This window comes from Anabrus simplex, chromosome 1 (assembly GCF_040414725.1).
Source record: "Anabrus simplex isolate iqAnaSimp1 chromosome 1, ASM4041472v1, whole genome shotgun sequence".
In the NCBI taxonomy this organism is placed as follows: Eukaryota; Metazoa; Arthropoda; class Insecta; order Orthoptera; family Tettigoniidae; genus Anabrus; species Anabrus simplex.
In genome coordinates this window covers 631,663,966-631,677,541 of record NC_090265.1, presented here as the reverse complement: position 1 = coordinate 631,677,541, position 13,576 = coordinate 631,663,966, and the positions used below count along the sequence as shown (strand labels likewise).

At 37.0% G+C, this 13,576-nt stretch overlaps 1 protein-coding gene across 2 annotated transcripts in view; it reads left to right on the top strand.

The window, feature by feature from the left end:
• LOC136857229 (protein painting of fourth) overlaps positions 1–13,576 on the top strand; it is a 232,450-nt gene that overhangs the window by 128,169 nt on the left and 90,705 nt on the right. For both annotated transcript variants that reach the window (XM_067135710.2, XM_067135709.2), the window contains exon 5: positions 5,336–5,488. In XM_067135710.2, coding sequence (XP_066991811.2) covers positions 5,336–5,488 — 153 coding nt within the window. The remainder of the gene's footprint in view (positions 1–5,335; positions 5,489–13,576) is intronic.

Genomic DNA, 13,576 nt, shown 5'->3' with positions numbered 1-13,576 from the left:
CCTATTTTTTATGTTGTAGGTTGGCCTGTAGAACTTTCAGTACCATGCTTGCCAACGCTAGGTTTTGTTTTTCCCTTAATTACTCAAAATTTGATCTGCCCAAGTCCAAGCTTGCCCTTAAGGCCTCTCTTCTTGAGCTCTTCAAAATCTCTTTCATTAAGGGCCAAAACAATTTTAGGTATTATTGCTACCTTGATTGAAGTTAGTCTTGCCAAAAAGGACTTGACCATCTCTTCTTTCTGTTTCTTGGCGGGCGGTTTTGTAGCTGAACTGGATGGCGTACTATCCCCCGACCTTGGCCTTTTGGGCGTTTGCAATAACAAAATTTTATTATAATCCACCTGTTCAATACATTATAATGTTGTCACATTTAAAATATCTTCATTAATTAAAAGGTTACTCGTGGGACATGTTTCGTTCCCTTACAGAGCATCATCAGCCAAATCTGAATCTCGGTTATGTTCGTAAATAATGACTTAAGCACTATTAAACCATTTTTTTACAAACTTAAACTTACTCTACTAGAATATCATAAAATACATAATCTTTGGTGACATGCCTTAATAACTTGGGCTTAGTAGGAGAGATACATTAAATTGTGGTAGAATGAGTTGTTCTAAAATACTTAAAAGAAGTAGCATGTCTAATCATCTCTGAAAGAGGTGAAATTCAATCTTAAGAACTAAATTTGAAAATTTCTTTGCAATGAGATCTGGTAAAAAAGTTTTATATCCTTTATGAATAAGAGTCTATAAAGATTCAAAGATCTCGTTGATTTGATAATTGAACTTGTGATATTATAATATTGGTCTTCATGAAATTTAAATGCTTGTTGTCATTTGACCTCAGCGAGTGCTGTTGAATAAATATGCTGTTGTTGACGTGAGTGACCGTACGTTAAAATAATAGATTTAATAAGGTATGATTGAAAGGAACGTAAATTGACGATCGTAGTTAAAAGTTGTTAAGTAGTTTATCTTGTTGTATGTCCCTCTAACCGCCGTTTGTCAATTTGGTGTTAACTAAGGTTGTGTGGCGACTGCTTGATGTTCCGTGTTGGGCGTTGTCAGAGGGATAGCCTCTCGCCGATCCCTGTTCCTTGGCTTCTTCTCCGTCTAAGTTCCAGCCGCTATTTTAGCTTCCTTCCTTGCTCTCTTCCTTGCCTTGTAATATGCACTGTTGCGAGGTGGTCTGTCGATATGAAATCTGTTATGCAGAAATCTTCAGTTCTGTCTCTACGGCCGTTCCTGGTTTGCTTGTGGTAGCAGACTGCTTTACTGGAGCTTCTGTTGCCATTTCTTGTTTTGAGTCGGCAACAGCCTGTCCAGTTGGGACTTCTGTCTCAATTTTTTCATCTTGGGCTTGCTTCCGGATCTGCTCTATTGGAGTTTCCATGGCTTCCCATGATGTCAAAGTTTTTGAAATTGGTTCTTTATAAGCATCCATATTTCAATCAATCATAGGGTTTTTGCCCCTTCTAGGGTCCTGAGCATCGTTCTCACCATCCGTGGTGAGGCATACAGCCAGACATTGTCCTCCTGCAACTCAGGCTCTCCGTAGCAGAGACCACACCCCTCAGTTGTGCATCGAGCGTCTGCCCCTAGCCCGAACCTAGCCAGGTTTGTTCCCCCTTCAGTAGGCCTACTCACGTGGTCTCCACTTGGCATTATCATGACTGAGTACACAGCCATGACTTCCCCTCTAGGTTGAGATCGCCCCTTTCCCAACCCATGGCTCGTCCAGGCTACATAGAGCAAAGTGATGTGTTGGTTCCAGTATCCCGCAGTGAGGCCTTCACCTCAATCACCAGCCCCACTTCACCTGAACCACCGTATCACCCATGTAGAGGAACCATGAATGCCTCTCTAGCATGTGTGGGCGAGGCCTCCACTTCCAAGCCTTGACTTGGGCTAGTAACAATCACACTACCTCAAGACGTTTTCTGGCAATACCTGTTTTTTGTCCGTGAGAGGGTATTTTATTTCTCTCAGACCCTCCAGCCAAGTCCGGATGCCGCCCCCCTCCCCCCCCCCCCCCCCCCCTCATCCACCATCTGGGATGCACCCGATAGGGGAACAGGTATAAGAAAACCCCCACGGGTTGGTGGAAGGTATAGTTTACTGCAACCTGTGCTAAGAGAGAGATGTAAAATTATTGTTACTGTTTGAAATATTAATACTACTTCCAACTTATGATTCTTCACCTCCCCTGCGAACCATGTGACTTTTCCTTCACCTCCCCTGCGAACCATGTGACTTTTCCGTGGTGGGGAGGCTTGGGCGTCACAATGAAGCAGATAGCCGAGCCGCAAGTGCAACCATATAGGATGGGTATCTGTTGAGAGACCAGACTAACGAATGGTTCATTGAGAGGGGAGTAGCACCCTTTCGGAAGTTGCAAGGGTGGCAGTCTAGATGATTGACTTGATATAGCCTTGTAATAATACTCAACATGGCTTAGCTGTGTTGATACTGCTACAGGGCTGAAAGCAACAGGAAACTACAGCCATAACTAACTCCTGAGGACATGCAGCTCTCTTTCTATGAATGATGTACTGAAGATTGATTCTTCCCGGGTAAAATATGTAAAATAGTCCCCTATTCGGATCTCTGGGTGGGGACTACACGAGAAGGGGCGATCATCAGGAAGATGGGTACTGGCATTCTGCAAGTCGGAGCATAGAATGTTACAAGTTTGAATCGTTGTTGTAGGTTAGAGAATCTGAAAAGGGAGATGGATAGACTAAAGTTAGATGTAGTTGGTATGAGCGAAGTACATTTTCAGGATTCTTATCTATAACATCTTTTTAATGCACACTGGACTTTTTATGAATCTCTTTCATAGAGTTATTTTTTAACATAGTGCTGCACAATATTTCACATGGTATGTACTGTTACGAGACCTTATGTGTCTTTACATTGTTTAATTTCTTCGATATTTGTGTTTTAATTTTGCTTTAGGCTGACGATGACCTAGTACTAGGTCGAAACTAGTCCCTAATCATTCATGTAATTTCAATTCTTTACATTTTGTATTGAAAAGGTGGACCCTAATAATACATTAATTTAACTCAATTGTAACCACAAGAACACACTAAGGGGTCTTCCCTCTTTAGGAGATAAGAGTGGGTAGATCGTAAATGAGCTACTACGTATGAATATCTTAAAATATGACGTAACTTCATCTCAGTTGTTCTTTGAATATACAGCAGCACATTTAAGAAGCCAGCATATGTTGAACTCCTTGACCCACAACTGAAAAATTTCCATCCCTAACAACTTTTTAATGCTACACGGCGCACTGGATTTTAATCGTAAATAAACGATGTGATTTCGGCTCAGTGGTTCAATTGGATACCAGCATCTTAAAGGAGCCAGCATATTCTAATTTTCTTATCCAGCAACTCAAGGATTCCTTTCTATAACATCTTTTCAATGCGCACTGGACTTTTTAATGCTATACGGCGCACTGGACTTTATTCGTAAATAAACGATGTAACTTCGGCTCAGTGGTTCTTCAATTGGATACCAGCATCTTAAAGGAGCCAGCATATTCTAATCTCCTTATCCAGCAACTCGAGGATTCCTATCTATAACATCTTTATAATGCACACTGGACTTTTTATGAATCTCTTTCATAGAGTTATTTTTTAACATAGTGCTGCACAATATCTCACATGGTATGTACTTTTACCAGACCTTATGTGTTTTTACATTGTTTAATTTCTTCAGTATTTGTGTTTTAATTTTGCTTTAGGCTGACGATGACCTAGTACTAGGTCGAAACTAGTCCCTAATCATTTATGTAATTTAAACTCTTTACATTTTGTATTGAAAAGGTGGACCCTAATAATACATTTAATTTAACTCTATTGTAATCACAGTTCAATATGGATCTATCATTATAAAACTTATTTCATTTAATGTTCTTGTGGTGCCGACGTCACCGTGGCCCACATCCTCACAGAGTGCACTGATCTCTCTGGCCTAAGACGGAGCCTCGGCCTACAGGAAACATTGCAAGAGACTGTCCTAATTTTTCCGTATTGAAAGTCTATTAAAGAAGAAACAATAAAACTTTTGTATCTACCTATTCAATACATTGAGAGTGTGTTAAGATTCCAATTCCATACAGTATAATATGTGAAAAGTTACACCAGTAGTAACAAAATGTTTGAATGTGTATACAACGAATAATTTGAAACATTAAGCAATTCAACAGATTGTAAATGCGTTGACATTGTATTTTAAATATTAGAATAAGGTTATAAAGGTTGAAACTTAATTATTATGTTCAATAAGATGACATATACAAACATTTTAATATTTAAGAGGATTTTCAAAGCTTATTATGGATAAGTTTGTCAATGGCAAATCATAAGTGTAAGTTCTAAAACAATGTTATCATTTAACCTTGTAAGAATATTATAGCTGAAGATGTTCAAAATATGAACGAAACGTGTCAATAAAAAAAAAAAAAGTATTGAATAGGTGGATACAAAAGTTTTATTGTTTCTTCTGCAGGAAACACTCAAACACATACTAGCCAATGACGCGACTACTGCTGATTTCGTCATCCGCTTTATGTGCGACAGTGGATTAATCAAGGGTATATGAATTACAAGTGTATTGTTATTTAGGGAACACACGTTCCCTTTTGATTCGTTAGTAATTTTTCAGCCTAATTAAATTATTTTTTGTTTTATTTTGTACTGCGTTTCCAAATTCCTTTGTTGAATAAATAATTTTGTTTTTATTTTAAATTTCTTTTCCACTAATTTGTTTGGAGAGGATGATTACCTCATTGTACTTCCTCTTAAAACAAAAATTCACCACCACCACCACCATCAACCAAGACAACTACTTTTACAGCATCTGCATTTTGCTTTACAAAATAACTTTTGAAACTAACTGAAATAACTTCTGTCAGACAGCACAGCAACAGTTATGTCATGCTCTACGCCACGATATTCATGACATTGCAAATGTCTTAAAATGAACTGTACGATAGTGCTTAGAGTAGCTTCTGTGGTTGGGTAGGAAGTCTAAAAACTAACTATTCATAGAGGATGCAATCACCAGAAAAAGTCTGTGAATGTGAGGAATTTTGAGTTAAATTGTTATTTCATCTGCGGTTATTCTTTTTCTGTTTCCTGTTGTAATATAGAAAACAAATATTTGTCATTAATTTATAGAGCTTGAAAACTTGCGTTACATTCTCTCTTGGATCCCGGATATCCTTCTCTTTCATATACCAGAGTTGCTGATTATTTTTCTTGCCTGTTACCAAAAGAGTTTTATTGATCTTTTTATCTTTTTCTTTTACCTCTATACAGATATTGCTTCGTCCAGCTTTCAGAAAGAGTTAACCCAGATAAAGCTATTAAAGAACTAGAACAGATCAAATTTGGTTCTGGAAAACTGGTTGTAGAGAAGAAGTTTACTAAAGAGGAAGAAGAACTTTTGCCTGAAGCTATTGATCCATACACGTGAGTATTATGTTATTCATTTGATTCTTAGCAGGTTTAATTACTGTAATTAAAAAAGTTTTGTTTCATAGATGTACTAAATATTAATGATTATTTGCATTAAAGAGGATATGGTACTTGTCATGAAATCTGCTAAATGAGAAATGGTATAGTTTACCGTTTGTGAATATGGATGGCGAAAATCATGAGTGTCTGCACAGGATCTATACTTTTGATTGGTGGACATGCACAAGGGTCACGTATATTGATGACTAGCTGATGTACCCGTGCTTCGCTACCTAATTCTACACTATACAGAATTCTAGGTTAGGTAGTATAGACGTTCTGAGTAAGATTGTATTAAATTTCATAGCTCTTAACATTACAGTACCCTAGAAACACGATGGGGAATTCGCCAAACATATTTTCTTATGTGAAGATTTGGTTAGGGAGTTTTCATTGTAATGGTAGGCCCTCTTGCCTACCAACAGTCACAATCAAGTTGGGGAGTTTTCATTATGATGGCAGACACTCACTCTCCACCTGCCTTTTTACATCCTCAGAAAGACTGCCTTACTGGTTTTCCCAAATGAAATCAACATAGGTCATTACAATGATGCCAGTAGGAATGTCACAATTAAAAGCAATGCTATCATATGAAATACTTGATCAAGTAAAAAAAAAACACAAATTTTCTCACTTTTAACATACAGTACTACGCTGCCAATCTAACAGTCCAAAGTTCCAGATCTAGAATGACCAGGCCGCAGACAGCCGTGAACACACTTTAATTTCCGTGGGGAGAGGGGTAGGGGGGGGGGGGTGAATAGTGTAGAGTCCCAGGGCAAAAACTATGCCCTTTTACTCATCTGTTTAATAGGAGTACCCGATGAGTAGGAAAATCTCAGTTCACTACACTGGCGGCCGGAAAACTATCTGACTTGGAGGCAAATTTTTCCTCCAAGCCAGAGGAGAAACCCCTTCTTTGCTGCTAATTTGGAATAAAATGAATGCAGAATTTAATAAAAGTGAAGAAGAAGCTTTTCTTAAGAAACTGCTCTTTTCAGGGTTGACTTTTGAGTTACTTAATGAATTGTGGTGTTAAAATTTGGAATAGACCGAAATTGTAATTCTAGATCAGGTCATAAGTGACTCTTTGCCACTATTCCATTAAGTGTGCACACTAATCATTCCAATCAGTGCATCAGTGCAGGGCTCGAATAGCTGGAATATTATTGTGAACCAGTGTGTTATGTACCAGGAGTATCAGAAAATGTATGAATCATAGGAATGGCATGTTAAAGTTATTTAACTTCCCAGCTATTTTCCGCCAATATTCAGGCAGGCTGTTATACTCGGTACACAACAGTAATCCCATCTATCGGAGATGAGTGGCAGCATAAGAAACAAAGAATATCACAACAAACAATGGTCATTGTAATGTTATTGTTGATCAATTTTATGAGCTATCGATATTGTAGGCTTTCACATTTAGTTTTCTTCCGACTCTGAAATACCACTCATCATAGTCGGTATGGTAAAACTGAATAAAACATAAATGATCATAAACTGTATTCTGTATAACTTTTGTTATGTAATCTTTTTCGATAGGACCAATAACATAGGTATTTAAAAATTTTAAAAAATTAAAAATTTAAAAATTAAATCTTAGGCTCCTTCCCCTAAACTACCATTTCATTCAGGGTGAAAAAATTGTTTATAGCTTAGACTGTAGTTTCTTATTCCCCGACTCTATATACCCATTTCATTAAATTCTGTATACCTATGTTCTCGTGGCTATGGACTTGGCAACAAAAATCGAGATTCATGAATATCTCTGTTATCATAGCCGGTATGGTAAAAATGTATAAGACATAAATGATAGGAAATTTAATTCTATGTAACTTTTATTATGTAGTATTTATCTATATGACCGCTAATAACATAAATATTTGAGAATTACATTTTATGCCTTCCTCTAAACTACCATTTCCTCAGCATGAATAAAATTATAGCCTAGATTGTAGTGACTTTACATACCAATTTTCATTAAATTCTCTTCAGCCGTTTGCTCGTGGTGCGCGTACATACATACATACATATAGACAGACAGACATTATGGAAAAGTAAAAATGTGCATTTCCTTGTTACTGTGGACATGACCAATACAGAAATATTGTTCTTAAAAATTCTGAGCAATGTACAGACAAGTCTTTTTATATATATAAAGGCCAAATACCACTCACTGATCATTGAATCTCCAGGTCCAAAAGACCTAGGAAGCTGAAATTGGGAAGATAGGTTCAACTTTTGCGCCAGAGTTGCATTAGGAAAGAAATTCAGCTTCTGCCTTAGGTTTTTTGCTGCTATAGTATAGGCTGTCGTACAAGGACGAGACAAAGCTCAGTTTAAGTCTTACGACACGATAATAGTACTGAAAGGTTGAACCATCATATGTCTTCTTTCAACTTAATAGTGAACAATGAACAATAATTCTTTCGCTATGCTGGTCGTAGTAGCTTATCCGCTGGGCTAGTCCTTTTACCAAAACTCATGTTTTAAGGCCTTAAAATCAACCATTTTTGAGATATTGGCCCAACACGGCCACTGAACTACCATCAAAATGCTGGAGAGGAGGTTTAGATAGACTCACGAATGAGGTGATCTTAAGTATTGCAGTTTCCGCTTGGGCAGATTATGCAAGACATGCGGAAAGATTGCAGAAAGAAGATATTATTCCGTGAAAGGATTTCACGGTGCTTACCGTCAGTTGTCTCATTTACAGCAATACGTTCGAATATGCTTCTGCGCGTTGCTATATCTCGTGTTTCGTCGTAAGTTCCAGCTTGTGAGAAGGACGTTTTCATTTTGTTAGTGATTAATGCATCAGTGCCTTCGCAGAATTATTTGGAAACTTACTTTCCTTAGAAGTAGAGAAGAAGTAATTTTTCTTCAAAATGTCTCTTTTCTACGTGAACAACGAGAATCACAGGCAGAATGGAAGATACTGTGAGAATCTTCACTCCTCTGTTCTGAAGGGAATGTGAAGGTTGCGTGCTTATCATTCATTGTTGGCTTTTCCCAGGCAGGAAAAGTTTAAGCCCCTACAGTGTGTGCCAAAAAATTCTTTACTCTTTGTCAGACTCGGTAGCTGAACGGTGAGCTTGTTGGTTTTCGGATACAAGGGTCCCATGTTCGATTATTGACCAGGTCATTGAAATTTATCTTCACTCAGGGCTAGGTGTTAGGACCTATTCGAAGTGTATCCTCTCTTCAAGATATCAGTAATAATGGTGGGATGCATACAACTTGTGAAACATTTTATATTTAAAATTCCAGGTGATGGGGGGGAAAATACCACTCTTTGTCATCCAGCAGGTTATTCCCTTATTCCACTTTCTCATCCCACAACACAACACATTCATTGCAAAGTAGCTCTACGTGACTCAAAGCTGATACAGAGCAGAGAGAATTCAGTTGGCACGGCAAATAGGCCAACTGAGCAACATCGCTCGGCCGATACGCTGCTTTCTTCCCTCAAAACCACTCAATTAAATATAAATCAATATAAAATCAACAATTGCATGCAGGCAAAAAGCAGTTTTAATTTTAGCCTGACCGAGCCTACCGAGTCATGAGCTTCATAACAAGCCAAATTTTTAATGGCTATGATCACCCAGAAATGGGAAAATATTGTTTCACAAAATTTACAACAACCCTTTTTAACAAATATCAGATGAAATAAAAACTTGGTATACCGATCAACAATAAGTTACTTTAAGATGTATTAAAGTTTGGTAATGATCAGGTCAATACTTTTAAAGTTATGAATTTTCAAAGTGAGCGCTCCATTGTAAATGGAAAAAAATAATGGCACATTTTTTGTTCAACATACGTTAAAATTTTAACTGGGTATGATCAATATCTCTACTCCACATAATTAAACTTAGAAAAATAAGCTAAATTTTGATGTAGCTTGTTTCTGTGTGGACAAAGGATAAACTTTTTATTAACTTATTAACTTGGGTGTCTATACTTTTTTTTCATGACAGTAATCGTAGTAACAACAGCAACAATACTAATACTACTGCTACTATGTGTTTATTATCTCTTTAGCTACTGTAGGTCTGAAGATATGTCAGAAAGGGATTCTTAAGGTGTCTATACAGTAAATAAATTGTTCTTGTACTCTGTAACATTTGTCTCTCCTTTGTCTGATATCAGCTAATAGTTCCAAGATTTAATCCTTGAGCCTTGAGCTCTGGGGGCAAGCACCTAATAAACAGTAACTATCCAGTCAGTGGGTGTGAAGGAATATTAGGAGGACTGAGATTTAATTCTCCAAGTACCCATCATTTTTAATTTTCTATACTTGAGATATGTCTGCTGAGGGGAAGCTTCCTAAGGCTATCATATTTTTAAAAAGCGAGCTATAAAGTTTATGTGACATTTCTGTTTTTAGAAAGAACTTGTCATTCTCCTGATACTTGGGATGGAATTTGTTTGTATTCTTCATTCACTTACTTTGAGTTAATTTAATCTCATCATTACTACATGGTGGACATCAATGTTCAGGAATTTATTTACTGTCTTTGAAGATGTCATACAAATTGGTAGAATCTGCATTCTGTAGATGAATCTCCACAATTATTTAAAATGTGATTTATTTAAATGTGATATAGTATGGAACTTTTTTTGTATGTCTTATAGACCAGTGGAGTTAATTAAAAGCTTCTGTTTAGAAATATTTATTATAATATTTTACAAACAAAATATCCTGTTATATTATCCCTGAAGGATCCATTTTGCCTAAAGCCCAAATTCTTATCCTTCATGCATGCTACAGTCTTTTCCACAGTGTCCTTTTCCTTTCAGATATTCAACTGGTAACTACCAAAATGATTTTGGAGAATCTATCAGTTTATGGAGGCATGGTTGTGTGATAATTCATTTCAAGAACTGTTATGGATGAATGTATAGGAGGTAAGCAGGGAATGTAATTGTTTCGTATTGATCCAGGTGTTGTATAAGCTGAAGCAGTTAGTGATTTAAAAAAAGTTACATTTTGGTAGTTAAACCACCATATTGGACATCTTAAACAACATAATTGAGTATATTTATTCAGATGGTTGTGTTTTATGGATAGTGATAAAGGAAATATATGAGACATGGTGCAAAATGTACAAATGGGTGGAAGTAATAGGATCAGCTTGTAGTCAAGTAGTGCTTAGCTGGATGGTGCAGCCTGAAACATTAAATATTACAATCCATTGCTTCTCTCCTAATTTGGTGATAAAACAGAAGGTATGACCAGGAATATTTGACACGGTAAACTTGTTGTGGGCTCATTCTTTCTACTTTTAGAAGCAACCATGATTGATTGTTTACTGTGATTGTTTTATCTGCAAATATTTTAAAATTTATGATTTTTCATTCTATTAATGTGATTTTGTCCAAAACTTCCCAATAAGGATACAATATTTTGCATTTCAAAAATCTATTAACCGTCGCCATAAGACGTGTCTGTTTCCGTGGGATGTAAAGCAGATTGTAAATAATAAAAAAAAAAAATCTGTTAAATTCATGAAAGAAAAAGATTTGCCATCCTTTGACTAAAGGGAAGAGAAGAGAAGAAAGGGCAGTGAAGGATGATACAGGCTGTTTTACAGAAAGGACTTAAAGCCAGAATTAGAATAGATTTAGTTTTGTGAAAGGATATACAGAATTTGTGGATGAGGTCAAGTATGAACATTGACAGAATCATTATATCTGCAATTAAGTTTGAGGTAGAAACAGGGAATTTGTTCAAGTATGTGACCCAAAAACTGATAATAAAGAAAATGCTATAGAAAAATACCTGGCAGAAGGGGTGGAATTTATTCAAGTTAAGAAATTAATGTAATGGGAGATATGAATGTACAAATGCAAAGATAAAAAATGAAGAGATTTTGGGAAGCTATGGGCATCGTATTAGGCCTTTTCACTGAAGAATTGGGCATAGCTTGACAGCATGTTTTTCCTATTTTGTTTGTATGTCAGATGGTTCAACTTCACTAGGAACTCACATAATGTTAGCCTCTGACTTAACACAACAATTGAGAGTCAACAGTGTACATCCCTCCACCACATCTTTGCAGATGCAGTGCTCTTGTATGAGAATATTGTAGGATACTTCACAATTGACAACTGCCTATTCATGAAGATCTCGGCATACATGTTGACAGACTAAGTTCAAGACATTCTCTGCTTTGACTAGCTGGAAACCTCATTGCTTCATACAGATTAAACATGGAGTACGTGAACACCTCCTATTCAAATGAAAGAAAAGTTCTTCCTCACAGTGTGAATGTGGGTCTGATCAAAAGACTGTTCAGCACCTCACTCAGGAGCGTTCTATATATGCTTATGCAGAAGACCCAAAAGACTTCCTCTTTTTTTTAATAGCTCAGGCAACTGAATATGTCCAGAGTTAAATTGTGTTCCTTTATTTTATTATGCATTCAAAGTTCTGAAAAGTTATACGCTTAATAATATTAATAATATGTCATCATGATCATCATCATTTCCCATTATTCAGCTGTAACCAGGTAGGGACAGATATGGTTCCTCTCCACTTTCTTCGGTCTTTCCACCACTCCTCCTCCAACACTGTGTCCCAGTCCAGGTTTCTTTCTATAATACTGTGTTGGATTGTGTCATCCTATCTCATTTGTGGTCGTCCGTGGCCTCTTCTTCCTTGCATTTGCATTTCCATCACCAATTTTGGCATTCGTCACTCATTCGCTTTATGTGCCCAAACCATGTTAGTCGGCTCGTCTCTATTCTATCATTCATTTTTTCCACTCCAATTTCTTCCCAGATTTTCTCATTCCTTATTTTGTCTCTTTTACTCTTGTGTATCATACTCCTCTAGAACTTCATTTCAGCTGCCTGTATTCGACTCTCATCCTTCTTTGTCATTGTCCAAGTTTCTGCTCTGTAAGATGTTATGGGTACGTAATACATCTTGTACATAGTTTCCTTTGCTTTCATTGGCACATCTTTGTCTCATAACATGTTTCTTACACTATAATAGAAACAGCTTCCAGCTTGAATCCTCTTACTAATTTCAGCATCCAGTCGAGCATTCTCCATTAATTCACTCCCCAGGTATTTGAATGTCTCCACTACTTCCAAGGGCTTGTATGCAAGTCTAATCTGACCTTTCCCTTCTTTCTTCCCTATAGTCATAACAAGAGTTTTACTCTTTTCTACACTTATTTTCAATCCGCATTTTTCAATCTTCCCATTCACCATATCCAACTGTTCTTGAACCTTCATGTCCTCTTCTTCCCTAATCACAATATCATCTGCAAATAACAACATGTTCATTTCTCTTCCTCCATATGCTGCTTATGCTGTTCTCATGATGTCATCTATTACTATTGTAAACAGGACTGGTGATAGTACACTTGCCTGTCTCAGCCCACTAGTGATTTTGAACCAACTTGTCCTGTCAACTTGTGTTTGCATGCAACGACAACATTCCTTGTACATTGCCATGGTCATTTTTATTAATCGCTGTCCAATTCCTATTTGCACCAGACTGTCCCAAACTTTAGTCCTGGGGACACTGTCATATGCCTTTTCAATGTCAATGAATGTCATCATATCATACCCATACTCCCATTGCTTTTCCATTAGTTGTCTCATAATGAAAATGGGCTCTATTGTTGACCTTCAACTTCTGAAACCAAACAGATTTTCCTGTATCTGATTTTCAACCCTCAACCTTATCCTACTTTCCAGTATTTTCTCCATTATCTTAGCAACAAGGGATATCAGAGTAATTCCCCTGTAGTTCTTCAATACTTTCTTATCACCTTTCTTGGAAATTGGATGAATATTCCTCTTTGCCAATCCTCAGGGACCTCCTTATTCTCGCAGACAATGCTGAGAACTCGGTATGTCCACTGCAGGCTTACAGTTCCAGCTGCCTTTATCATCTCCACTGAAATTTCATCTATTCCAGCAGTTTTCCATTCTTCATCTTTCTTACTGCCATATCAATTTCAATTGTAATTTCTTCATCAACTAATTGCCTTTTCTGGTGGTCCGTTGAATGACTGT